The sequence below is a fragment of the Haematobia irritans genome, chromosome 3 (genome assembly GCF_050003625.1).
Source record: "Haematobia irritans isolate KBUSLIRL chromosome 3, ASM5000362v1, whole genome shotgun sequence".
Classification (NCBI taxonomy): domain Eukaryota; kingdom Metazoa; phylum Arthropoda; class Insecta; order Diptera; family Muscidae; genus Haematobia; species Haematobia irritans.
In genome coordinates, this window is record NC_134399.1 from 19,316,166 (window position 1) to 19,342,248 (window position 26,083).

A 26,083-nucleotide genomic window follows, 5' to 3' on the forward strand; every position below is an offset into this window, starting at 1 on the left:
AGAGATACGGCGAAAATGGTGAGTATCGGTCAATATTTTAGTATAGAACCCATATAGACCGATCTCCCGATTTTACTTTTTGGGTTTGTAGAAACCGTGGTTGTTGGATGTTGTTTAGGACTATAAATAGGTGTGTAAGAAATGATTTTATTGTTTGGGGTTCTAAAAACCGTAGTTTTTATCCAATTTGCATGAAATTCGAAATCTAGAATTATTTTAGGACCATAAAAAGGTGTGCCGAAAACGTTGAGTATCGGTCCATGGTTTAGTATAGCCCTCATAAGAACGATTTCCCGATTTAACTCCTTGGGTTTCTAGAAACCGTAGAAGGCGCACCGATCATGAAAATTGCTTGAAACTCAATGTAAAACTTCCAGATTTTACTTCTCGGGTGAGAATCTACAGATTTAAGATTTCAAATCAAGACGTTATTTTATAATTTTCTTGCACACTTACAAGAGATGTTAATGATTCCTCTAAACCTCAAACAAAAATGGTTCTTACAAATCCAGAATCTGATATAGTCTTCATAGGCAAAATCTTTTAATTTATCTTCGGGATGTGTACTGGTTGAACTGTTCTGCTTGATTTGTTCTCAAACCCCCCTGAAATTTCAAAGGAAACCCTAATATTTGATTCATGGTGGTGGGTATTTAAGATTCGGCCTGGCCGAACTTACGGCCGTATATACTTGTTTCTATAGAAAATGTTGTCAAAATTTTATTTCTATAGAAAATTTTGTCAAAATTTTATTTCTGCAGAAAATTTTGTCAAAATTTTATTTCTATGGAAAATTTTAGCGAAATTTTATTTTGCCAAAATTTTATCTTTATACAAAATTTTAGCAAAATCTTATTTCTATAGAAAATTGATCAAAATTTTATTTCTATAGAAAATTTTGTCAAAATTTTATTTCTGCAGAAAATTTTGTCAAAATTTTATTTCTATGGAAAATTTTAGCGAAATTTTATTTTGCCAAAATTTTATCTCTATACAAAATTTTAGCAAAATCTTATTTCTATAGAAAATTGATCAAAATTTTATTTCTGTAGAAAATTTTGTCAAAATTTTATTTCTATAGAAAATTTTGTCAAATTTGTTTTTTGTACGAAATTTATCAAAATGTTATTTCTGAAGAAAATTTTATCAAAATTTTATTGCTATAGAAATCTTTGTTGAATTTTATTTCTATAGCAAATTTTGTCAAAATTTTATTTCTGTAGAAAATTTTGTCAAAATTTTATTTCCATAGAAAATGTATCAAAATTTTATTTCTGTAGAAAATTTTGTCAAAATTTTATTACTATAGAAAATTGATCAAAATTTTATTTCTGTAAAACATTTTCTCAAAAATTTTTTTCTATCGAAAATTTTCTCAAAATTTTTTTTCTATCGAAAATTTTCTCAAAATTTCTTTTCTATCGAAAATTTTCTCAAAATTTTATTTCTATCGAAAATTTTCTCAAATTTTTTTTCTATCGAAAAATTTCTCAAATTTTTTTTCTATCGAAAAATTTCTCAAAATTTTTTTTTGTATCGAAAAATTTCTCAAAATTTTATTTCTATAAAAAATTTTTTCAGTTTTTTTCTTAATAAAATTTTTGTCAAAATTTTATTTCCATAGAAAATTTTAGAAAAATTTTATTTCTATGGAAAATTTTGTAAAAATTTTATTTCTATTGAAAACTTTATCAAAATTTTATTTCTTTAGAAAATTGTATCAAAATTTTAATATGTATAAAAAATATAACCAAGTTTTACTTCTATAGAAAATTTTTAGATATAAACTCCAACAATATATATATTAGGTTTTATCATATTTTAACTTTGTTTATCTAAAAAAATTTTTTTTCGTTGTTTTCTCTTCCATTTTAGTCCACAAACGACGTCTCAAAGCCAAATTATTATTGGCCAAAAGTCGTCCAAGTATTTGGAGTAATGTTTCTATTATGCAACAACAAATGGCTGCTCGTAATCGTGCCTTCTCGACAACAAGTAATTGTACCATGTATACCGGAGGTCCTTTGAGTGATGCCGATATTGCCTTATTACCTCACATACAATGGAGTCAAATTTCTTTGTTAAATTTTTTGGGTAGTGGAGCATTTGGTGAAGTCTATGAGGGTTTACTCAAGCATGAAGATGAGGAGTTGCCCGAAAAAGTGGCTATAAAGGTAAGGGGGTGTTTGGGAGAGAAAGAGAGGAAACCCATTCACTTTAAAATTTCCTTTTATTTGTAGACTTTGCGAAAAGGAGCCAGTGAATTTGCCGAACTCTTGCAAGAAGCCCAATTAATGAGCAATTTCAAGCATGATAATATTGTCCGTCTAATTGGAGTTTGCTGTGATACCGAATCGATATCGATTATTATGGAACATATGGAGGGTGGAGATCTGCTAAGTTATTTAAGGGAGTCCAGGCCAACATCAAGTGTAAGTTGAAAGTGAAAAGTTAAATAGATAGCCAAAAATCATGAAATTAATGTCTTTATAAAAAAGCTCAACAATGAAGCTATTCTATAAAAAAATTCATCAATACCATTTTCTCTTTAAAAACGTTAATTAATGAACATTTTCTATTAAAAAGTTCATTGTCTTTATCTAATTGTCTCTACCCATCAGAAACCCGTTGCCTCCTTGCAATTATTGGATCTTATGTCCATGTGCATTGATGTTGCCACCGGTATGGCCTATCTGGAGGATATGCATTTTGTTCATCGTGATCTCGCTTGTCGCAATTGTTTAGTATCATCTCGTGTACCTAGCAAAAGAACTGTAAAAATTGGAGATTTCGGTTTGGCCCGAGATATTTATAAGAACGATTACTATCGCAAAGAGGGCGAAGCTTTAGTTCCGGTACGTTGGATGGCCCCTGAAAGTTTGGTAGATGGAGTTTTTACCACGCAATCAGATGTATGGGCCTTTGGTGTCTTGTGTTGGGAGATTTTAACCTTGGGCCAACAACCTTATTCTGTGAGAAATAATTTTGAAGTATTGACCTATGTAAAGGAGGGCGGAAGGTTGGAGCAACCAGATAATTGTCCAGATAAATTGTAAGTAACAAAGGACAAATGAAACAAATAAATCAAATAAATGAGTTCATTAATGATAATTTTCTATAAAAAACTCATCAAAGAATTTTTCTATAAAAACATTTTTTTAGCTATTTCTAAATAACAGTTAATGAACTTTTTCTATTAAAAAAGTACACTAAAAAACTTTTTCTATAAACAAATTCGCTAATGATTTTTTTGTATAAAAAAGTTCACTAATGATTTTTTTTGCAAAAAATTCACCAAAGATTTTTTTTCTGAAAAAAAATCAGCAATGAATTTTTTTCTATAAAAAAGTTCACTAATTATTTTTTCCATAAAAACTTCACTAACGAATTTTTGCTATAAAAAATTTCATTAATGAATTTTTCTAAAAAAATTTCACTGATAATCTTTATCTATAAAAAAAATTTACTTATGAACTTTTTCTATAAAAAAGTTCACTAATGAACTTTTCTATAAAAAAGTTCACTAATCAATTTTATCTATAAAAAAGTTTACTAATGATTTTGTTTACAAAAAAAAAAATTAAGTTTTTCTATAAAACAGTTAACAAATTAACTTTCTAAAAAAGTTAACTAATGAACTTTTTCTATAAAAAAGTTCAATAATGATTGTTTTCTATAAAAATGTTTATTAATGATTTTTTTTCTATAAAAAAAATCACTAATGATGTTTTCTATAAAAAAGTTCACAAATTAACTTTTTCTATAAAAAAGTTCACTATTGAATTTTTTCTATAAAAAAGTTCACTAATGAACTTTTTCTATAAAAATTTCACTAATAAACTTTTTCTATACAAAGGTTCACTTATGACTTTTCTATATAAAGTTCACTTTTGAACTTTTTCTATAAAAAACGTTCACTAAAGAACTTTTTTTAATAGAAAAATTAAGTTTTTCTATAGAACAGTTAACAAATAAACTTTCTAAAAAAGTTAACTAATGACGTTTTTCTTTAATATAGTTCACTAATGAACTTTTTCTATAAAAAAAGTTCAATAATGAGCGTTTTCTATAAAAAAGTTTATTAATTTAGTTTACTAAAAAAGTTCACTAATGACGTTTTCTATAAAAAAGTTCACTAATTAACTTTTTCTATAACAAAAGTTCACTATTGAAAATTTTCTTTAAAAAAAGTTCACTAATGAACTTTTTCTATAAAAATTTCACTAATAAACTATTTCTGTAAAAAAAAAGTTCGCGAATGAACTTTTTCTATATAAAAAACTTTCACTAATGAACTTTTTCTATAAAAATGTTCACTAATGAACTTTTTCTATCAAAATGTTTATTAATGACTTTTTTCTATAAAATAGTTCACCAATTAACTTCTTCTATAAAAAATATAAAAAAGTTCACTCATGACTTTTTCTATATAAAGTTCACTAATGATTTTTTTCTTTAACAAAAAATTACTAATGATTTTGTTTGTAAACAAGTTCAATAATGAACTTTTTCTATAAAAAAGTTCACTAATGAACTATTTCTGTAAAAAAAAGTTCGCGAATGAACTTTTTCTATATAAAAAACTTTCACTAATGAACTTTTTCTATAAAAATGTTCACTAATGAACTTTTTCTATCAAAATGTTTATTAATGACTTTTTTCTATAAAACAGTTCACCAATTAACTTTTTCTATAAAAAAGTTCAATAATGAACGTTTTCTATAAAACAGTTTATTAATGATTTTTTTTCTATAAAAAAGTTCATTAATGACGTTTTCTATAAAAAAGTTCACTAATGAACTTTTTCAATAAAAAAGTTCACTGGTGAACTTTGTCTATAAAAATGTTCTTTAATGAACTTTTTCTATAAAAAAAGTTATCTAATGAACTTTTTCTATAAAAAAGTTAACTAATGAACTTTTTCTATAAAAAAAAGTTCAATAATGAATTTTTTTCTATAAAAAAGGTTCACTAATGACCTTTTCTATAAAAAATTCCCTTATGACCTTTTATATATAAAGTTTACTAATGATTCTTTTCTGTAAAAAAATTTACTTATGATTTTTTTTGCAAACAAATTTTTTGTATAAAAAGTTAACAAATGAACTTTTTCTATAAAAATTTTGCTAATAACTTTTTCACTAATGATTTTTTTCTGTACAAAAATTACTTTTTTTCCTGTAAAAAATTCTATTAATGATTTTTTTTTAAAGTTCACTAATGTACCTTTTCTTTAAAAAATTTGTCTATACAAAAATTTCACTAATGAATTTTTTTCTATAAAAAATGAACTTTTTCTATAAAAAACCTCACTTTTCTATAAAAAAGTTCGTTATTGATTTGTTTCTGTACAAAAATTTACTAATGATTTTTTATTGTAAAAAAAATCACTAATTAACTTTTTCTATAAAAAAGTGCACTAATGAAGTTTTCCTATAAAAAATTCACTAAAGAGTTTTATCTATAAAAATTTTCACTAATAAATTTTTTCTATAAAAAAATTTCACCAATGACGATTTCTATAAAAAAGTTCACTAATGACTTCTTGTATAAAAAGTTTACTTATTATTGTTTTCTGTAAAAAATGTATTAATGACTTTTCTGTGAAAAAGTACTAATGATTTTTTTTGTAAAAAAGTTTTTATAGAAAAAATTCATTTTTCTATAAAAAATTTCACTAATGAATTTTTTTTCTATACAAAAATTTCACTAATGAACTTTTTCTATAAAAAAGTTCACTAAGGAACTTTTTCGGTTTAAAAAATTCACTAATGATTTTTTTCTGCAGAATATTTCACTAATCAAATGAATGGATTTTTTTCTATAAAAAATTAACTTTTTCTATAAAAAACCTCACTTTTCTATAAAAAAGTTCGTTAATGATTTGTTTCTGTACAAAAATTTACTAATGATTTTTTATTGTAAAAAAAATCACTAATGAACTTTTTCTATAAAAAAGTTCACTAGTGAAGTTTTCCTATAAAAAAAATTCACTAAAGAATTTTTTCTATAAAAATTTTCATTAATAACTTTGTTCCATAAAAAATTCACTAATAACGATTTCTATAAAAAAAACGTTCACTAATGACTTTTTGTATAAAAAGTTTACTAATTATTGTTTTCTGTAAAAAATTTACTAATGAATTTTTTCTATGAAAAAGTACTAATGATTTTTTTTGTAAAAAAGTTTTTATAGAAAAAATTCATTTTTCTATAAACATTTTCACTAATGAATTTTTTCTATACAAAAATTTCACTAATGAACTTTTTCTATAAAAAAGTTCACTAAGGAACTTTTTCGGTATAAGAAATTCACTAATTTTTTTCTGCAGAAAACTTCACTAATCAAATGTTTTTATATAAAGTTCTATAATGAAATTTTTTCTATAAAAAATCACTAGTGAACTTTTTCTATAAGAAAGTTACCAGAAACATTTTCACTTCGGTGAAAAAGTTCACTTATGAACTTTTTCTATAAAAAGTTCACTAATGAATTTTTTCTGTACAAAAATTTACTACTGATTTTTCTATGTAAAAATCCTCCAATGAATTTTTTCTGTAAAACAGTGGACTAATGAACTTTTTTTGTAAGGAAGGGCACTAAAGAACTTTTTCTATAAAAAGGTTTACCATAAAATTGTTTACTAATGAATTTTTTCTATATAAAACTTCACTAATGAACTTTTTTATAAAAAATTTCACTAATGACGTTTTCTATAAAAAAAAGTTTACTAATAAACTTTTTCTATAAAAAAAGTTCACTCATGAACTTTTTCTATAAAAATATCACTAACAAACTTTTTCTATAAAAAGGTTCACTAATGACCTTTTCTATAAAAAAATTTCCTTACCTTTATATATAAAGTTCACTAATGATTTTTTTCTGTAAGAAAATATACTTATGATGTTTTTGTATAAAAAAGTTAACAAATGAACTTTCTATAAAAAAGTTCACTAATGAACTTTTTTTTATAAAAAATTTTATTAATGAATTTTTTCTAAAAAAAATTTCATTAATAAATTTTTTCTATAAAAAAATTCACTAATAACGAATTCTATAAAAAAGGTAACTAATGACTTTTTGTATAAAAAGTTTACTAATTATTGTTTTCTGTAAAAAATTTACTACTGAATTTTTTCTGTGAAAAATACTAATGATTTTTTTTTGTAAAAAAGTTTTTATAGAAAAAAATCATTTTTCTATAAAAATTTTCACTAATGAATTTTTTTTATAAAAAAAAATCACTATTGAACTTTTTCTATAAAAAAGTTCACTAATGTCGTTTTCTATAAAAATAATTCACGAATGAACATTTTCTATAAAAACTTTTTTATAGATATATATAAAAACTTTTTTATAGAAAATGTTCATTCGTGAAATATTTTTATAGAAAACGACATTAGTGAACTTTTTTATAGAAAAAGTTAATTAGTGATTTTTTTTATAAAAAAATTCATTAGTGAAAATTTTTATAGAAAAATGATTTTTTTTCTATAAAAACTTTTTTACAAAAAAAATCATTGGTATTTTTCACAGAAAAAATTCAGTAGTAAATTTTTTACAGAAAACAATAATTAGTAAACTTTTTATACAAAAAGTTAGCTTTTTTATAGAATTCGTTATTACTGAATTTTTTTATAGAAAAAATTTATTAATAAACTTTCCTATAAAAAAGTTTTTTTCTATAAAAAAGTTCACTAAGGAACTTTTTCGGTATAAAAAATTCACTAATGAATTTTTTTCTGCAGAAAACTTCACTAATCAAATGTTTCTATAAAAAAGTTCACTAATGAACATTTTCTTTAAAAATGGTCACTAATAAAGTTTTTCTATAATAGAAGTTCACTAATGAACTTTTTCTATAAAAGAAGTTCACTAATGAACTTTTTCTATAAAAAACTTTAACTAATGAACTTTTTTTAATAAAAAAATTAAGTTTTTCTATAACAAACAAAAATAACTTTCTAAAAAAAGTTAACTTATGACTTTTTTCTATAATATAGTTCACTAATGAACTTTTCTATAAAAAAGTTCACTAATGAACTTTTCTATAAAAAAGTTCAATAATGAACTTTTTCTAATAAAAAAGTTCACTAATTAACTTTTTCTATAAAAAAATCACTAATTTACCTTTTCTTATAAAAAAGTTCACTAATGAACTTTTTCTATAAAAAAGATTTCTAATGAACTTTTTCTTGAATTGTATTAATTTTAATATTTTTTCATTTTCTTTTTACAGATTTGTTTTAATGTCTCAATGCTGGTTAACCGATCCCGAGGAACGTCCCACATTCCGGAAAATTTTTAATACGTTGTTATCGATTAAGACCGATGTACGGCGTGTTAGTTTGGGCTACGACGACAGTGATTATGCCATGTATGCCAACAATCATGGGATACTTTTCAGTACATTTTTGGGTACACCATTGAATAAAGTTAACGAAGAGGAAGAAGCCGATGGTAGTGGAGGGGAACACACCTATGAAACGAAACAAAATCTAAAAAACGAGGAAGAAATCAAACTCAATAGTATGAGCGATAAAAGTGAGGGAGGAGCTAATGAAAAAACCGATATTAAAGTTCGTTTTGAGAATAACATATCGGGGAAGAGTAACGATAGTGATTCCTTGAATGATGAAACGCAATTGATAGACTCCAAATTATATCGAATGCAAGAGAATCCGGATTATTATGTTAATGAGGGTGTATCGAGATTATAGAATGCCTTTGGAATTTAGAAATATAACCGCCCGTTTGAACCTTCCACATATGAAAAAGTCATCAAAAAATGAAGATGAGAAGAAAAATGCCAAAGTATGAAACAACATTTCGCAAATTCATGGAGACTGTTTAATTTTTATTGTATAATTTTTTTCGAAGAGAATTATATGTTAATTCATTGTGTATTTATAAAACTAATTTTTTCGTATAATTTTATTGAAAATTATTCTAAGTATTTAAGTATTTTATTAAAATATTTCTTTTGTTTTATTTAAGCTACTAATATAGTTTCCTAAGTAAATGTTTATAAATTTATAGGATTTTTAAGAAGAAAAAAATATAATAAATAATGGAATATAATTTTTTTAAGTAAAAGCATTTTTTATTTTTCTAGAGACTTTATCTTTAGCAAAAAAACAAAAAAAAAAAAAACATAAGTGTATACGGCCGTAAGTTCGGCCAGGTCGAATCTTATGTACCCTCCACCATGGATTGCGTAGGAACTTCTACGAAAGACTGTCATCTGCAATCGAATTACTTGGGTTGTGGTATCTTAAAACTTCTTAATATCGTTTTCTAAATTGTGAGTTAGTCCATACGTGGTATATATTAGACAAAAACACTTATGTATAGGTAAGTCTACAAATACTTACGAATCGACATGGACTTTTGCACCGTACGTAGAGACCCAGAATATAAATATGGGGGCCGCTTATATGGGGGCTATATAGAATGATGAACTTGATATGGACCAATTTTTGTGTAATTGGAAATCGATTTATCTGAGGGATATATATAACTATAGACCGATATGGACCTAGTTACGCATGGTTTTTAACGACCATATACTAGCACAATGTACCAAATTTCAACTCACTCGGATGAAATTTGCTCCTCCAAGAGGCTCCAAAACCACATCTCGGGATCGGTTTATATGGGGGCTATATATGTTTATGGACTGATATGGACCACTTTTGGCATGGTTGTTAAATATCATATACGATCACCACGTACCAAAATTTCAAGCAGATCGGATGAATTTTGCTTCTCCAAAAGGCACTGGAGGTCAAATCTGGGGATCGGTTTATATGGGAGCTATATATAATTATGGGCTAATAGGAACCAATTCTTGCATGGTTGGTGGATACCATACACTAACATCACGTACCAAATTTAAACCGAATGGGAAGAATTATGCTCTTCCAAGGGGTTCTGGAGGTCAAATCTGGGGATCGGTTTATATGGGGCCTATATATAATTATGGACCGATACCGACCAATTTTTACATGGGAGCTTGAGGCCATATATTAACACCACGTACCAAATTTCAACTGAATCAGATGAATTTTGGTCTTCCAAGAGGCTCCGGAGGTCAAATCTGGTGATCGGTTTATATGGAGGCTATATATAATTATGTACCGATGTGGACCAATTTTTGCATGGTTCTTAGAGACCATATACTAACACCATGTACCAAATTTCAGCTGGATCGGATGAAATTTGCTTCACTTAAAGGCGTCGCAAGCCAAATCGGGGGATCGGTTTATATGGGGGCTATATATAATTATGGACCGATGGGGACCAATTTTTGCATGGTTGTTAGAGACCATATACTAACACCATATACCAAATTTCAGCCGGATCGGATGAAATTTGCTTCTTTTAGAGGCCTCGCAAGCCAAATCGGGGGATCGGTTTATATGGGGGCTATATATAATTATGGACCGATGTGGACCAATTTTTGCATGGTTGTTAGAGACCATATACTAACACCATGTACCAAATTTCAGCCGGATCGGATGAAATTTGCTTCTCTTAGAGGCCTCGCAAGCTAAATTTGGGGGTCCGTTTATATTGGGGCTATACGTAAAAGTGGACCGATATGGCCCATTTTCAATACGAGCTGACCTACATCAATAACAACTACTTGTGCCAAGTTTCAAGTCGATAGCTTGTTTCGTTCGGAAGTTAGCGTGATTTCAACAGACGGACGGACGGACATGCTCAGATGGGGTCTTAGAGCAATATTTCGACGTGTTACAAACGGAATGACAAAGTTAGTATATCCCCATCCTATGGTGGAGGGTATAAAAAACATAATAACAAAACGATGTCAATTTTTTTTTAAATCCATTTGGCTTTACCTCTATATTAGCCCCCCAAATCCTTAGAAATGATTTATAATATCTCCATTAATGGCTAGTTTTTTTTGTTGTTGTTTTTAGTTCCACCTAACTTTTATTAATTTTCTTAAGTGTCCCCTGTTTGTTATTGCATGTAGTCTTTTGTGTTATTGTGTTTTTTTCTCTTAAGGATAATTTCCCCCTCTGACACATTTTATTGATTTATGTATATTTTTCTTTTCTTTGTTTCTTCTTTTGTACACAGTTTTTTTTCATTTATATGTAAGTATATGTGGATATAATTTTTTTATTAATATTTTGTTTTCAATGGAATTAACATCTTACTTGGCCCATAATCGTTACAAACATCAATGGCCATTCAACAATACTCCTTGATAACATCAACCACATAATACAAAATGATCTTAATGACTTTGTTACGACATAGTGGGTATAATAGAGTGGGTTGGTTGGCATGGTTGCCACATCTATAGAAATACAATTTGTACAACATTTTCTATAGCCGAAAACTGTTGACAACATTTTCTATAGCAATAAAATTTTGGAAAAAATTTTCTATAGAAATACAATTTTGTACAAAATTCCCTATAGAAATAAAATTTTGGTCAAAACTTTCTATAGAAATAAAATTTTAACAAAATTTTCTATAGAAATAAAATTTTGACAAAATTTTTTATAACAATAAAAATTTTGACTATAGCAGAAAAATTTTAACAAAATTTTCTATAGAAATAAAATTTTAACAAAATTTTCTATAGAAATAAAATTTTGACCAAATTTTTTATAGATATAAAAAAATTAACAAAATTTTCTATAGAACTAAAATTTTGACAAAATTTTTTATAGAAATAAAATTTGGACAATATTTTCTATAGAATTAAAATGTTGGACAAAATGTTCTAAAAAATAAAATTTTGACAAAATTTTTTGCAGAAATAAAATCGTGGACAAAATTTCTTGTAGAAATAAAATTTTGAAAAAAATTTTCTAAAGAAATAAAAGTTGACAAAATTTTCTATAGAAATAAAATTTTGTACAAAATTTCCTATAGACATAAAATTTTGGTCAAAATTTTTTATAGTTTTTTTTTTTTATTGGACAACATTTTTTTTTATTGGACAAAATTTTCTATCGAAATAAAATTTTGGTAACATTTTTCATAGAAATAAAATTTTGACAAAAGTTTCTATAGAAATAAAATGTTGACAAAATTTTCGATAGAACTAAAATTTGGACAAAATTTTCTATAGAAATAAAATTTTAACAAAATTTTCTATAGAAATAAAATTTTGACAAACTTTTGTATAGAAATATAATTTGACAAAATTATCTATAGAAATAAAATTTTGAAAAAATTTTCTTTAGCACTAAAATTTTGGACAAAATTTTCTATAGAAATAAAATTTTGACAATATCTTCTATAGAAATTAATTTTATTTGTTGTTTTTGATCTCATCTTAAAACCATGCATTGACTAAACTACAAGTGTAGCTTAACCAACAGAGGAAAAGTATGCTTGTCAAATTTATTTGGGCAAAGCCCTATAGACTGCAAGATGGTTGGATGTACAGCTGTTTCGGAATTACCACATTCCTCATCAGCATCCTCTACTTGCAGCAAAACTATCAACCAATTATCAGAATAAATTCGGGTAATTCACTCAACCCAAAGTGAACTACACTTGAACCTTCAGAAAAAAGGTTTGATAGTCGGCTACTGCCTCAACAAATTTGCAAGCATATCTCTTTTCCTTTGCCAAACTCAAATCATCGATCTGTTGGTTAAGCTACACTTGTACACTTAGAGAAAAAGTTTCGTTATATTAACGAAATGTGTCGTTAAAAGGCAGCCAATGAAACAAATTCGTTAATACAACGAATTTTCTGCAAATCAACGTGACATTTCGTACTATTAACGAATATTTTCATTGTATTAATGAAAATGTTTCGTTATATCAACATTTTTCGTTGGCTGACTTTTAATGAAATTTTCTTTGGGTTTAGTTTAGTCAATGCATGGTTTTAAGCTGAGATCAAAAACAACAATAACGATTGAAGAGAAACCAACAATAACAAACAAAACGAATGAAATAAAAAAACAAAAAAACAAAATTATCTATAGAAATAAAAATTTGGACAACATTTTCTATAGAAATGAAATTTGGACAAAATTTTCTATAGAAATAAAATTTTGACATAATTTTTTATAGAAATAAAACCTTGACAAAATGTTCTATCGAAATAAAATTTGAACAAAATTTTCGATAGAAATAAAATTTGTACAAAAGTTTCTATCGAAATAAAATTTTGACGAAATTATCTATAGAAATAAAAATTTGGACAAAATTTTGGATAGAAATACAAATTTGGACAAAATTTTCGATAGAAATAAAATTTTGACAAAATTTTCTATACAAATAGAAGTTGACAAAATTTTCTGCAGAAATAAAATCTTGGACAAAATTTTCTGTAGAAATAAAATTTTGAAAAAAAATTTGCTACAGAAATAAAAGTGGACAAAATTTTCTATAGAAATAAATATTGACAAAATTTTCTATGGAAATAAAATTTTGGGTAAAATTTTGGTCAAAACTTTCTATAGAAATAAAATATTGGACAAAATTTTCTATGGAAATAAAATTTTGGAGAACATTTTCTATAGAAATAAAATTTTTGACAAAATATTCTATAGAAATAAAATGTTGACAAAATTTTCTATAGTAATAAAATTTTGGCAAAATATTCTAAAGAAATAAAATTTGACAGTATTTTCTATAAAATAAAATTTTGACAACATTTGCTATAGAAATAGGTTAGGTGGCAGCCCGATATATCAGGCTCACTTACACTATTCAATCCATTGTGATGCTACAGTGTGAGCTTCTCTCTTATCACTGTGTGCTGGCCGATTCCGTGTTAAGCTCAATGAGAAGAGAACTCATTTTCATTGAGCTTAACACAAATTTTTTTTATAGAAATAAAAATAAAATTTTGGACAACTTTTTCTATGGAAAGAAAATTTTGGACATAATATTCTTTAGAAATAAAGTTGTGACAAAATTTTCTATAGATATAAAATGTTGACAATAATTTCTATAGAAATAATTTGACAAAATTTTCTATATTAATAAAAATTTATATAGAAATAAAATTGTGGACAAAATTTTCTATAAAAATAAAATTTTGGCAAAATTTTCTATTGAAACAAACATTTGACAAAATTTTCTATTGAAACAACATTTTGAAAAAATTTTCTATAGAAATAAAAAGTTAGACAAAATTTTCTATAGAAATAAAGTTTTGACAAACTATTTTTTTATACCCTCCACCATGGGGGGTATATTGACTTTGTCATTCCGTTTGTAACACATCGAAATATTGCTCTAAGAATCCATAAAGTATATATTCTGGGTCGTGGTGAAATTCTGAGTCGATCTAAGCATGTCCGTCCGTCCGTCCGTCCGTCTGTTGAAATCACGCTAACTTCCGAACGAAACAAGCTATCGACTTGAAACTTGGCACAAGTAGTTGCTATTGATGTAGGTCAGACGGTATTGCAAATGGGCCATATCGGTCCACTTTTACGTATAGCCCCCATATAAGCGGACCCTCAGATTTAGCTTGCGGAGCCTCTAAGAGAAGCATATTTCATCCGATCTGGCTGAAATTTGGTACATGGTGTAAGTGTATGGTCTCTAACAACCATGCCAAATTTGGCCCATATCGGTCCATAAGTATAGCCCCCGTATAAACTGATCCCCCGATTTGGCTTGCGAAGCCTCTAAGAGAAGCAAATTTCATCCGATCCGGCTGAAATTTGGTACATGGTATTGGAATATGTTCTCTAATAACCATGCGAAAATTGGTCCACATCGGTCCATAATTATATATAGCCGCCATATTAACCCTTCTCCAGATTTGATCTCCGGAGTCTCTTGGAGAAGCAAATTTCATCCGATCCGGCTGAAATTTGGTACGAGGTGTTAGTACATGGTCTCTAACAACCATGCCAAAATTGGTCCATAATTATATATAGCCCCCATATAAACTGATCCCCCGATTTGGCTTGCGGAGCCTCTAAGAGAAGCAAATTTCATCCGATCGGGCTGAAATTTGGTACATGGTATTTGTATATGTTCTCTAATGACCATGCGAAAATTGGTCCACATCGGTCCATAATTATATATAGCCCCCATATAAACCGATCCCCCGATTTGGCTCTCGGAGCCTCTAAGAGAAGTAAATTTCATCCGATCCGGCTGAAATTTGGTACATGGTATTGGTATATGTTCTCTAATGACCATGCAAAAATTGGTCCACATCGGTCCATAATTATATATAGCCCCCATATAAACCGATTCCCAGATTAGTCCTCCGGAGCCTCTTGGAAGAGCAAAATTCATCCGATCCGGTTGAAATTTGGGACATGGTGTTAGAATGTCGTCTCTAACAAACTCGCAAGAATTGGTCTATATCGTTCCATAAATATATATAGCCCCCATATAAACCGTTCCCCAGATTTGACCTCCGGAGCCTCTTGGAGGAGCAAAATTCATCCGATCCGGTTGAAATTTGCAACGTGGGGTTAGTATAAGGCCGCTAATATCCATGCCAAAATTGGTCCATATCGGTCTATAGTTATATATAGCCGATCCCCAATCACACAAAAATTGGTCTATATCGGTTCATATTCATGGTTGCCACTCGAGCCAAAAATAATCTACCAAAATTTTATTTTTATGGAAAACATTGTCAAAATGTTATTTCTGTAGAAAATGTTGTCAAAATTTTATTTCTACAGAAAATTTTGTAAAAATTTTATTTCTATTTATAGAAAATTTTGTTAAAGTTTTATTTCTATAGAAAAAAAATTTAAAATAAATTTTTTATTTATTTATTTATTGTTTAATAAACAAGAACATTAGGGCTGGTTGCCAGGATATTTCCCTATAACATCTAATAATTTGCTTATTGACACTTACCTTAATTTTATTTCTCTTTAAGAAAACAAACTATGATTATTAATTTTTATATTTAAAATTATATTTATTGTGTGTGTATATATACTTTTCTTAAAGAAAGTACAATCTAATTCAATCATTTCTTGTTGTTACTTTGCTTTCTTAATTAATGAAATGTATGATTTTTGTTTTTTTTTTTCCTCAATTGTAAATGGGGGTATGAAGGGTGAATATATGATCGACATATAATGCATACTTTAGGGCGACTTATGATAATGACAGGGGGATAGATAATGTCAGTAATTGTTTTTGGTAGGATATATGAAAGGATTGGAAGATATTATGGTCATAGATTTTTGTTATTTTTGGGGGTCATTGGATGATGAACTTACAATTATGAACATTTATGCCATTTATAATCGAGATCATCTTAAAGCTAAGAAAATAATTTTAAACTAAATAAGAGGAAGTTGGTGTATGGGAAAATCAAAATGTTTACAATTTTTTTTAAATATTTTTTGTCGCTATATAATATAAGATTGTGGAGAACTAAGATTCTAAAATCGAATAATGGTCAAATTTTCTTATACTAGCATTCTACCGAAATTCAAACAAAAAAAAAGGATTTTTTAAAATTATTTTTAAATTAACATACAGAGTGGCAGATATGTAATGCAAGCAACTTCAGGTTGCCATCATTAGTTTCAATCGCACAATAGCCATAAAAATATCAGGTTCTCTCAATCTGTTCGTCTTTTGCATCTGGAGATTTTTTGGGGGAGAAATGTTAGCACTGAATATACCAAAGTGCAGATAATCTCAAGACGAAGCTTCGCCGTGAATAGGCTGAAATACCGCAGAGCTACTTTCGGGCTTTGTCGGCCGTTGGATATAATTCGTGCCACTAACTGATTCAAACATTTTATGTTAGTTCCCAAATTTTTGCCTCTGAACAATAATATTAAATTTTTTTTTTTAAATATAACTCAAAAATATAGTTGTATTACATATTAGCCACCCTGTAGTGTATATATTTTTATTTCGTTATTAATAGAATATTGTGGAAAACTAAGATTCTAAAATTGAATAATTGTCAATTTTTTTCATATGAAATAAAATTCGTGCTTTCTAATGAAATATAAACAAAAAACAGCTGATATTTAATTTGAAATCAGCTGATTTTGACTTTTCTTAAGAACTAAAGAATTTCACTTTTCTGATAAGAATTTTTTGTTATTATTTTAATATAGTTTTATGCCCAAAATCTATTTAAACTCAAATCTATTAATCATAATTTTTTGAAACTTAAATTTTTTTTATTTACTATTTTTGTGTAATTTTACCATAATTTCCCATTTTCCCATAATTTTTTGTTTTTTGATGAAATCATATTGAAATAAGAATTTCGACTGTCTCTACATGTCCATCACCCTGTCATTTTAAACAAAAGCAAATTGTGGATGTGTACATTTCTTTGGAATATCCAGTGTCAATCTCAACCATTTGCCTCTACAAGAGGGTGCAGCCAATGCTGACCATCTAGTTGTGCGACCTGGCAACCCTTCACCCCTACAATGAAATTGTCTTATTTGCAATGGTGGATATGGGGTGGGAGTTGTCGTTGTTGTCGAGCTACTGGTTGCCGTTGAAGCTTTCTGTATTAATGCTCCGGCGGTATCGTATTCATCATGCTCATCACTATTGCTACTACTGCTGTTATCGATCATATTCTCTTCACTATCGTTATCGATATCTGCTTCCTCTTCTTCTTCTTCATCCATTATTGCCGATGTATTGGGCAGATCGTATTTTTGTTCTTTATATGTGGGATTGTTATGGTGTTTTTGTAGGGGTGACATCGACGAATTGTGAGTATCTTCGTTTGTCATAAAATCGGGTATATAGGCTTCCATGTCACAGCGAACCATTATGCGATCACCTGAAAATTAAAAAATAAATAAATAAAAGAGGGGCTTTGTACGGGTTCAAGTTTAGTCTTTATACCTACCTTCGATTAATAAATTGTAAGGTGGTAATTTATGACATGCCTTAGAACTTCGCAATACTTCAAATTCCACACAGTATCTGAAAAGAAATTAGAGGAGAGAAATTTTGATATTAGAAAATTTAAATAAATTGAAAATTGATTATGAGAAAGACAAAGGTTAATTTTGATTCGCAAAACAATGTTGCCTTGGTTCTATAGAAAATTTTGCAAAATTTTATTACTATTGAAAATTTTGTCAAATTTTTATTTCCATAGAAAATTTTGTCAAAATTTTATTTCTATAAAAAATTTTGTCAAAATTTTATTTCCATAGAAAATTTTGTCAAAATTTTATTTCTATAGAAAATTTTGTCAAAATTTTATTTCTATGGAAAATATGTCAAAGTTCTTATTTCCATAGAATATTTTGTTAAAATTTTATTTCTATTGACAAGTTTGTCAAAATTCTATTTTTATAGAAAATTTTGTCACAATTTTGTTTCTATAGAAAATTCTGTTTCTAAGAAAATTTTGTCAAAATTTTATTTCTATAGAAAATGTTGGTAAAATTTTATATCCATAAAAATTTTTGTCAAAATTTTATTTCTACAGAAAATTTTGTCAAAATTTTATTTCAATAGAAAATTTTTATTTTTGTATAAAATTTCAACATTTTAGTTTTCAGAAGGTTTTAAATTTTTTTATAGAAAATCTTTATAGACAATTTTGACAAAACTTTATTTCTATCGAAAATTTTGTCCAAAATTTTTTTCTATAGAAAATGTTGTCAAATTTTTATTTCTGTAGAAACTGTCAACATTTTATTTTTTATAATTTTTTTTAAATTTCTATAGAAAATTTTGTCAAAATTTTATTTCGATAGAAAATTTTGTCAAAATTTTATTTCTATAGAAAATTTTGTCAAAATTTTATTTATATAGAAAATTGTGCCAAATTTTTATTTCTATAGAAAATTTTGTCAATTTTTTACTTCTGTAGAAAATGTCATCATTTTATTTTTTTTTTCAATTTTTTTTTTTATAGAAAATTTAGTCAACATTTTATTTTAAAGAAAATTTTATTAAAATTTTATTTCTATCGAAAATTTTGTCAAAATTTTATTTCTATCGAAAATTTTGTCAAAATTTTATTTCTATAGACAATTTTATTACAATTTTATTTCTATTTCTATAAATTTTGTCAAATTTTTACTTCTGTAGAAAATGTCATCATTTTATTTTTTTTTCAATTTTTTTATAGAAAATTTGGTCAACATTTTATTTTACAGAAAATTTTATTTCTATCGACAATTTTGTCAAAATTTTATTTCTATAGAAAATTTTGTCAAATTTTTTAATTTTATAAAAATTTTATTTCTATCGAAAATTTTGTCAAAATTTTATTTCTATCGAAAATTTTGTCAAAATATTATTTCGATATAGAATTTTTCAAAATTTTATTTCTATAGAAATTTTATCAAATTTTTTTTTCTATCGAAAATTTTGCCAATTTTTTTTTTCTGTAGAAAATTTTGTCAAATTTTTATTTTACAGAAAATTTTGTCAAATTTTTATTTTACAGAAAATTTTATTAAAATTTTATTTCTATCGAAAATTTTGTCAAAATTTTATTTCTATCGAAAATTTTGTCAAAATTTTATTTCTATCGAAAATTTTGTCAAAATTTTATTTCGATAGAGAATTTTGTCAAAATTTTATTTCTATAGAAAATTTTATCAAATTTTTTTGCTCTCGAAAATTTTGCCCATTTTTTTATTTCTATAGAAAATTTTGTAAAAATTTTATTTCGATAGAAAATGTCATAATTTTATTTCTAAAGAAAATTTTGTCAAAATTTTATTTGTATTTTCTATAGAATTGTGTCAAATTTTTATTTCAATCGAAAATTTTGTCAAAATTTTATTTCTAAAGAAAATTTTGTCAAAATTTTATTTCTATAAAAATTTTTGTCAAGATTTTATTTCTATAAAAATTTTTGTCAAAATTTTATTACAATAGAAAATTTTGTCAAAATTTTATTTCGATAGAAAATGTTGTCATAATTTTATTTCTATAGAATTGTGTCAAATTTTTATTTCTATAGAAAATTTTGTCAAATTTTTATTTCTATAGAAAATTTTGTCAAAATTTTATTTCTATAAAAAGTTTTGTCAAAATTTAATTTCAATAGAAAATTTTTTCAAAAATTTTTTTGTATACAAAATTTTGTCAAAAATTTATTTTTATAGAAAATTTTGTCAAATTTTTTATTTCTGTAGAAAATGTCAACATTTTATTTTTTAGACTTTTTCAATTTTTTTATAGAAAATTTTTATAGACAATTTTGTCAAAATTTTAATTTACAGAAGGTTTTATCAAAATTTTATTTCTACCGAAAATTTTGTCAAAATTTTATTTCTATAGAAAATTTTGTCAAAATTTTATTTCTATAGAAAATTTTGTAAAAATGTTATTTCTATAAAAAATGTTGTCAAAATTTTATTTCTATAAAAAATTTTGTCAAAATTTTATTTCTATAAAAAGTTTTGTCAAAGTTTAATTTCAATAGAAAATTTTTTCAAAAATTTTTTGTATAGAAAATTTTGTCAAAAATTTATTTTTATAGAAAATTTTGTCAAAAATGTATTTTTATAGAAAATTTTGTCAAATTTTTTATTTCTGTAGAAAATGTCAACATTTTATTTTTTAGACTTTTTCAATTTTTTTTATAGAAAAATTTTATAGACAATTTTGTCAAAATTTTAATTTACAGAAAATTTTATCAAAATTTTATTTCTACCGAAAATTTTGTCAAAATTTTATTGCTATAGAAAATTTTGTAAAAATGTTATTTCTATAAAAAATGTTGTCAAAATTTTATTTCTATAGAAAATTGTGACCAATTTTTATTTCAATGGAGAATACTGAGCTTTTTCGTGATCACCCCCATTTTTTTATTTATCTCACCCGTCCTTAATTATGTTTCCTACAGTGAAATGGAGGTTGGTTGTCATCAACCCCAAAAAATCCAAAATTCCGTCTAAATCCTGAAAAGACACTTTATTTAGCTCACTTCTCCCAAGACGAGATGAAGCGTGGTGATCATCCACAAATTATCGAAAATTCCATCGAAATACTGAAAAAATTGATATTTTCATATAAAAAAAAATCTTTTGCCCATATATCCTAAGACATGGGTCTTACAATAAAAAAGAAGCTTAAATCGTGATCACCCCCAAAAAATTGAACATTTAATTCCAAGAACAAAATCCAATTTTTTATATGAAAAACTTCTTTTGCTCATATCCCCTCAACTAAAATCATAGGGCCAAAAGGAGCTTAATCATGTTACCATTTTTATGCAAAACAATTTCTGGAAACACTTCCAATTTCTAGAAACACTTCCATGCGACACCTGTTTCCCGTACTTTGTCCTAAGAGTAAATTTTATCATTTATATTTTCATTATTGTATACAAAGAGAAAAAACGTGTACCGAAAACGTTTGTCTTTTGTTAGAGATTTTTGAATTTCTGCGAAATTTTTAAACTTTTATCACCGAAAAAATTCGTTTGTTACAAAATTTTTATTTTTTTCAATAATAAAAAAATATATTTTGTTTATATCAAGCACTGTTCTTTTCTGACTTTAAGTCTTTAATAAGATACAGTTTACAGTTCGTAGTAAAAATTTAATATAGTAGTATGTAATGTTGAACTTTTTTTTGGGAATCTCCCCAACATATCTGGAATATATGTAAAAAACAAAAAAAAAAATACTTTTTGGTGTTCAGTCGAAGCAGGGATCGAACCCACGACCCTTGGCATGCAAGGCGGACGTAGCAACCAGAGCTCCACGGTGCCCAACTGAATGCATGTTTCTGTTAAATAAAGTTTGTTTAATCGGCTCGTGGGCGTCGCAAGCTATGCTATATAAATATAACTTATATGGATAATTGTCTATTGATGTGTTGGCTTACAAATTGCATGGTCCGCGGTTCGATTCTCCATCCAGGCGAAGGTAAATTTTAAAAAATTTGTAAAATCGAATAATTTCTTCTACATTGTTTACCGAAAAAGGTGCTAAAAACTAAAAACCCTCATGGAAGTGAGAAAGATATGAGGGAAAATGCAATTAGCCACAATAGATTGTTTTTTTTACATTCTGGAAAAGAATAAACGTTTATCACTAAAAGTATATACTTTTCTTCCAAAGAAACTTCCTTACAGCGAAAAGCGAATGAGAAACGAACTTTGTTTGTCTAAAATTTCGTTTGGGAGGAAAGAATTATTTTTTTTTTCGTGTACTACCAATGAATAAAATATGAATTGTTTTTGTTTTGTTTTGTTTTTTTTTTTTACCAGAAAATGAAAGAGAAGAAAAAATGTAATAATTGTTGACAATGTGGTTTGCGTCTTTCAGTTCCTTTTTGTTAGCTTGATTGTGGTACTTCCAATGCTGATGGGTCTCTTGCTTAGAGTAATGTTGGTGATGGTGAAGTTATTATCGTCATTGCCATCGTTTCCGTTTCCTTCCTAATGTTTTCACTCACAAACACGTGGTGTTGTGAGTTTCTGTTCGTGTGTTTTGTTCCTTATATATCTAACGGGAAAATTGCTTGTTTTGATATTGTCTGCTCCCAGGGGTAGTTGCTGTTGTATTACACGGTTTATTGTCTTGTACCCGAGGACATCGATAAATGATGGTAATTTTCATTATAATATTTCATTGGCTTCGCAAAAAAAAAGAAAAAAGCAGGAACAATACCAACAACAGCAACAACAGTAACAACAACAGTGACAAGTATAAAGCACAACTGTGTGGTATTGTATTTGTATGGTGATGGTTAAAGGTTTTCTTCTGTTGTCATAGCTTTAGAGTGTGTCTCTCTCCCTCTTTCTCTCTCTCTCTCTCTCTCTCGTCTTACTACAATGACAACTGTTTGTAATTATTCTCATTCTTACACCATTTCTCCATGATGAAAAATTAGCTTGCAATTGATTGTATAAAGTTTGTGCAAATGCAAAATTCAATTTCAAATTTTCAATTACAATTGTTTAATTCGTTTAATTAATCTCTTCTGTATGGTATTCGGAAAACAAATAGATTTCAATATAAATGTAAATGGTTATGTATTGGTATTTATTAATTTATTGATTAATTACTATTACAATTAAATTATAAATCTAATTGTAAGCTTTGGCTACTACGATCTTATGCTTAAGTTTTGGTATTTATTTTCCAAAGAAACTAACCAATTTTATTGCTATAACGTTAAGCTGCAATGGAATTCATTTCATTTACGTGTATATATTGGCATTCCTTAAACTGGATGTATATGTTAAACATTTTATTTATTTTTTTTATTATACCCTCCATCATACACGCAGCGAAGGAATATGATCACCTCAAACATGTTTCAAGAGCAAAATGTTATTTTTGTTTGGTGACCATGTAACATGTTTGTCAAAAAAAAAAAATTATTTTCTCGTCAAATATAACCTGCTTGTCGAAATCAGATACATGATTTCCGAGAAAATAACATGCTTGCGAAAATCATGTTACATGGTCACCACCCAAAAATAACATTTTGCTCTTAAAACATGTTTGAGGTGATCATATTCCTTCTCTGGGTGTTGGATGGGGGTATATTAACTTTGTCATTCCGTTTGTAACACATCGAAATATTGCTCTAAGACCCCATAAAGTCTATATATTCTGGGTCGTGGTGAAATTCTGAGTTTATCTAAGCATGTCCGTCCGTCCGTCCGCCCGTCCGTCCGTCTGTTGAAATCACGCTAACTTCCGAACGAAATAAGCTATCGACTTGAAACTTGGCACAAGTAGTTGTTATCGATGTAGGTCGGATGGTATTGAAAATGGTCCACTTTTACGTATAGCCCCCATATAAAGGGACCCTCAGATTTGGCTTGTGGAGGCTCTAACAGAAGCATATTTCATCCGATCCGGCTGAAATTTTGTACATGGTGTTGGTATATGGTCTCTAACAACCACGCCAAAATTGGTCCACATCGGTCCATAATTATATATAGCCCCCATATAAACCGATCCCCAGATTTGGCTTGCGGAGCCTCAAAGAGAAGAAAATTTCATCCGATCCGGCTGAAATTTGGTACATGATGTTGGTATATGGTCTCTAACAATCATGCAAAAATTGGTCCATATCGGTCCTTAATTATATATAGCCCCCATATAAACCGATCCCCAGATTTGGTTTGTGGAGCCTCTAAGAGAAGCATATTTCATCCGATCCTGCTGAAATTTGGTACATGGTGTTGGTGTATGGTCTCTAACAATCATGCAAAAATTGGTCCACATCGGTCCATAATTATATATAGCCCCCATATAAACCGATCCCCAAATTTGGCTTGCGGAGCCTCAAAGAGAAGCAAATTTCACCCGATCCGGCTGAAATTTGCTACGTGGTGTTTGTATATGATCTTTAACAAGCGTGCCAGAATTGGTCCATATCGGTCCATAATTATATATAGCCCCCATATAAAACCTTCTCCAGATTTGACCTCCGGAGCCTCTTGGAGGAGCAAAATTCATCCGATCCGGTTCAAATTAGGAACGTGGTGTTAGTATATGGTCGCTAACAACCATACCAAAATTGGTCCAATCACACAAAAATTGGTCCATATCGGTTCATAATCATGGTTGCCACTAGAGCCAAAAATAGTCTACCAAAATTTTACTTCTATAGAAAATTTTGTCAAAATTTTATTTCTATAGAAAATTTTGTTAAAATTTTATTTCTGTAGAAATTTTTGTCAACATTTTCTTTCTATAGAAAATGTTGTCAAAATTTTTATTTCTATAGAAAATTTTGTGAAAATTTTATTTCTATAGAAAATTTTGTTAAAATTTTATTTCTGTAGAAAATTTTGTCAAAATTGTATGTCTACTTTGTCAAACTGAATTATATACGTATTGGATCGATCTTTTTTGATTTAATATATACCACGTATGGACTTACATACAAGTTAAAAGATGGTGTTAGGAGGTTTTAAGGTACCTTGTCATCGGCAAGCGTTACCGCAACGTAAGTAATTCGATTGTGGATGGCAGTGTTTAGAAGAAGTTTCTACGCAATCCATGATGGAGGGTACATAAGCTTCGGCCTGGCCGAACTTACGGCCGTATATACTTGTTAAAATTTTAAAAACTATAATAACCATCCATGTTAGTGCTACTACAAAGGCTATTGGCTTACATTGAATATATTCACCCATGTTCCGAAATTCGGAATTGCAAAATTTTTATATGGCCATAATTTCTTAACCCTGAATGTTATTAATTTAAATCTTTGCAATATAGTTCTCTTTAACGAGAAGTTCAAATTAAAAATACATTGGGATTAAAATTACATATGAGAGTATCTCTATTTTTTTGTTAAAAAAAAAAAAAAACAAACAAACAAAAAAACAAGTATATACGGCCCTAAGTTCGGCCAGGCCGAATCTTATGTACCCTCCACTATGGATTGCGTAGAAACTTCTACGAAAGACAATCGAATTACTTGGGTTGTGGTATCTTAAAACTGCTTAATATCGTTTTCTAAATTGTGAGTTAGTCCATACGTGGTATATATTAGACAAATAAGTTATGTATGGTTAGGTTAGGTTAGGTGGCAGCCCGATGTATCAGGCTCACTTATACTATTCAGTCCATTGTGATACCACATTGGTGAACTTCTCTCTTATCACTGAGTGCTGACCAATTCCATCCATGTTAAGCTCAATGACAAGGGACCTCCTTTTTATAGCCGAGACCGAACGGCGTTCCACATTGCAGTGAAACCACTTAGAGAAGCTTTGAAACCCTCAGAAATGTCACCAGCATTACTGAGGTGGGATAATCCACCGCTGAAAAACTTTTTGGTGTTCGGTCGAAGCAGGAATCGAACCCACGACCTTGTGTATGCAAGGCGGGCATGCTAACCATTGCACCACGGTGGCTCCCATTATATACGTAAATATTAAAAAATTTTATAATTAAATTTCCAAAATTTTATTATAAAACTCTTACTGATTGTCTATCTACTTAAGAGCTACAATTTTCTATACACGCAAAGAAAAAAAACGTTTGGAAAACGTGTACCGAAAACGTTTTCCTTTTGTTAGAGTTTTTTGAATTGCTTCGAAAATTTTAAACTTTTATCTCCAAAAAAATTCGTTTGTTTCAAAATTTTTATTTTTTCAATAAAAAAAGTTATTTTTGAAATAATAACACAGTCCATTTCGTTTAT

General features: G+C 27.5%; 2 protein-coding genes across 2 annotated transcripts in view; one reads left to right on the forward strand and one right to left on the reverse strand.

The window, feature by feature from the left end:
* sev (receptor protein-tyrosine kinase sevenless) overlaps positions 1-9,097 on the forward strand; it is a 94,723-nt gene extending 85,626 nt beyond the window's left edge. Inside the window, exons 9-12 of the mRNA XM_075299466.1 lie at positions 1,876-2,174; positions 2,241-2,432; positions 2,622-3,052; positions 8,241-9,097. Coding sequence (XP_075155581.1) covers positions 1,876-2,174; positions 2,241-2,432; positions 2,622-3,052; positions 8,241-8,721 — 1,403 coding nt within the window. The 3' untranslated portion in view covers positions 8,722-9,097. The remainder of the gene's footprint in view (positions 1-1,875; positions 2,175-2,240; positions 2,433-2,621; positions 3,053-8,240) is intronic.
* Positions 9,098-15,883: 6,786 nt separating this feature from the next.
* The window catches only part of vex (somatomedin B and thrombospondin type 1 domain containing protein vexed), a 673,357-nt gene continuing 663,157 nt past the window's right edge, over positions 15,884-26,083 (reverse strand). The window contains exons 5-6 of the mRNA XM_075300282.1: positions 17,835-17,911; positions 15,884-17,765 (exon numbers count right to left, since the gene is read on the reverse strand). Coding sequence (XP_075156397.1) covers positions 17,266-17,765; positions 17,835-17,911 — 577 coding nt within the window. The 3' untranslated portion in view covers positions 15,884-17,265. The remainder of the gene's footprint in view (positions 17,766-17,834; positions 17,912-26,083) is intronic.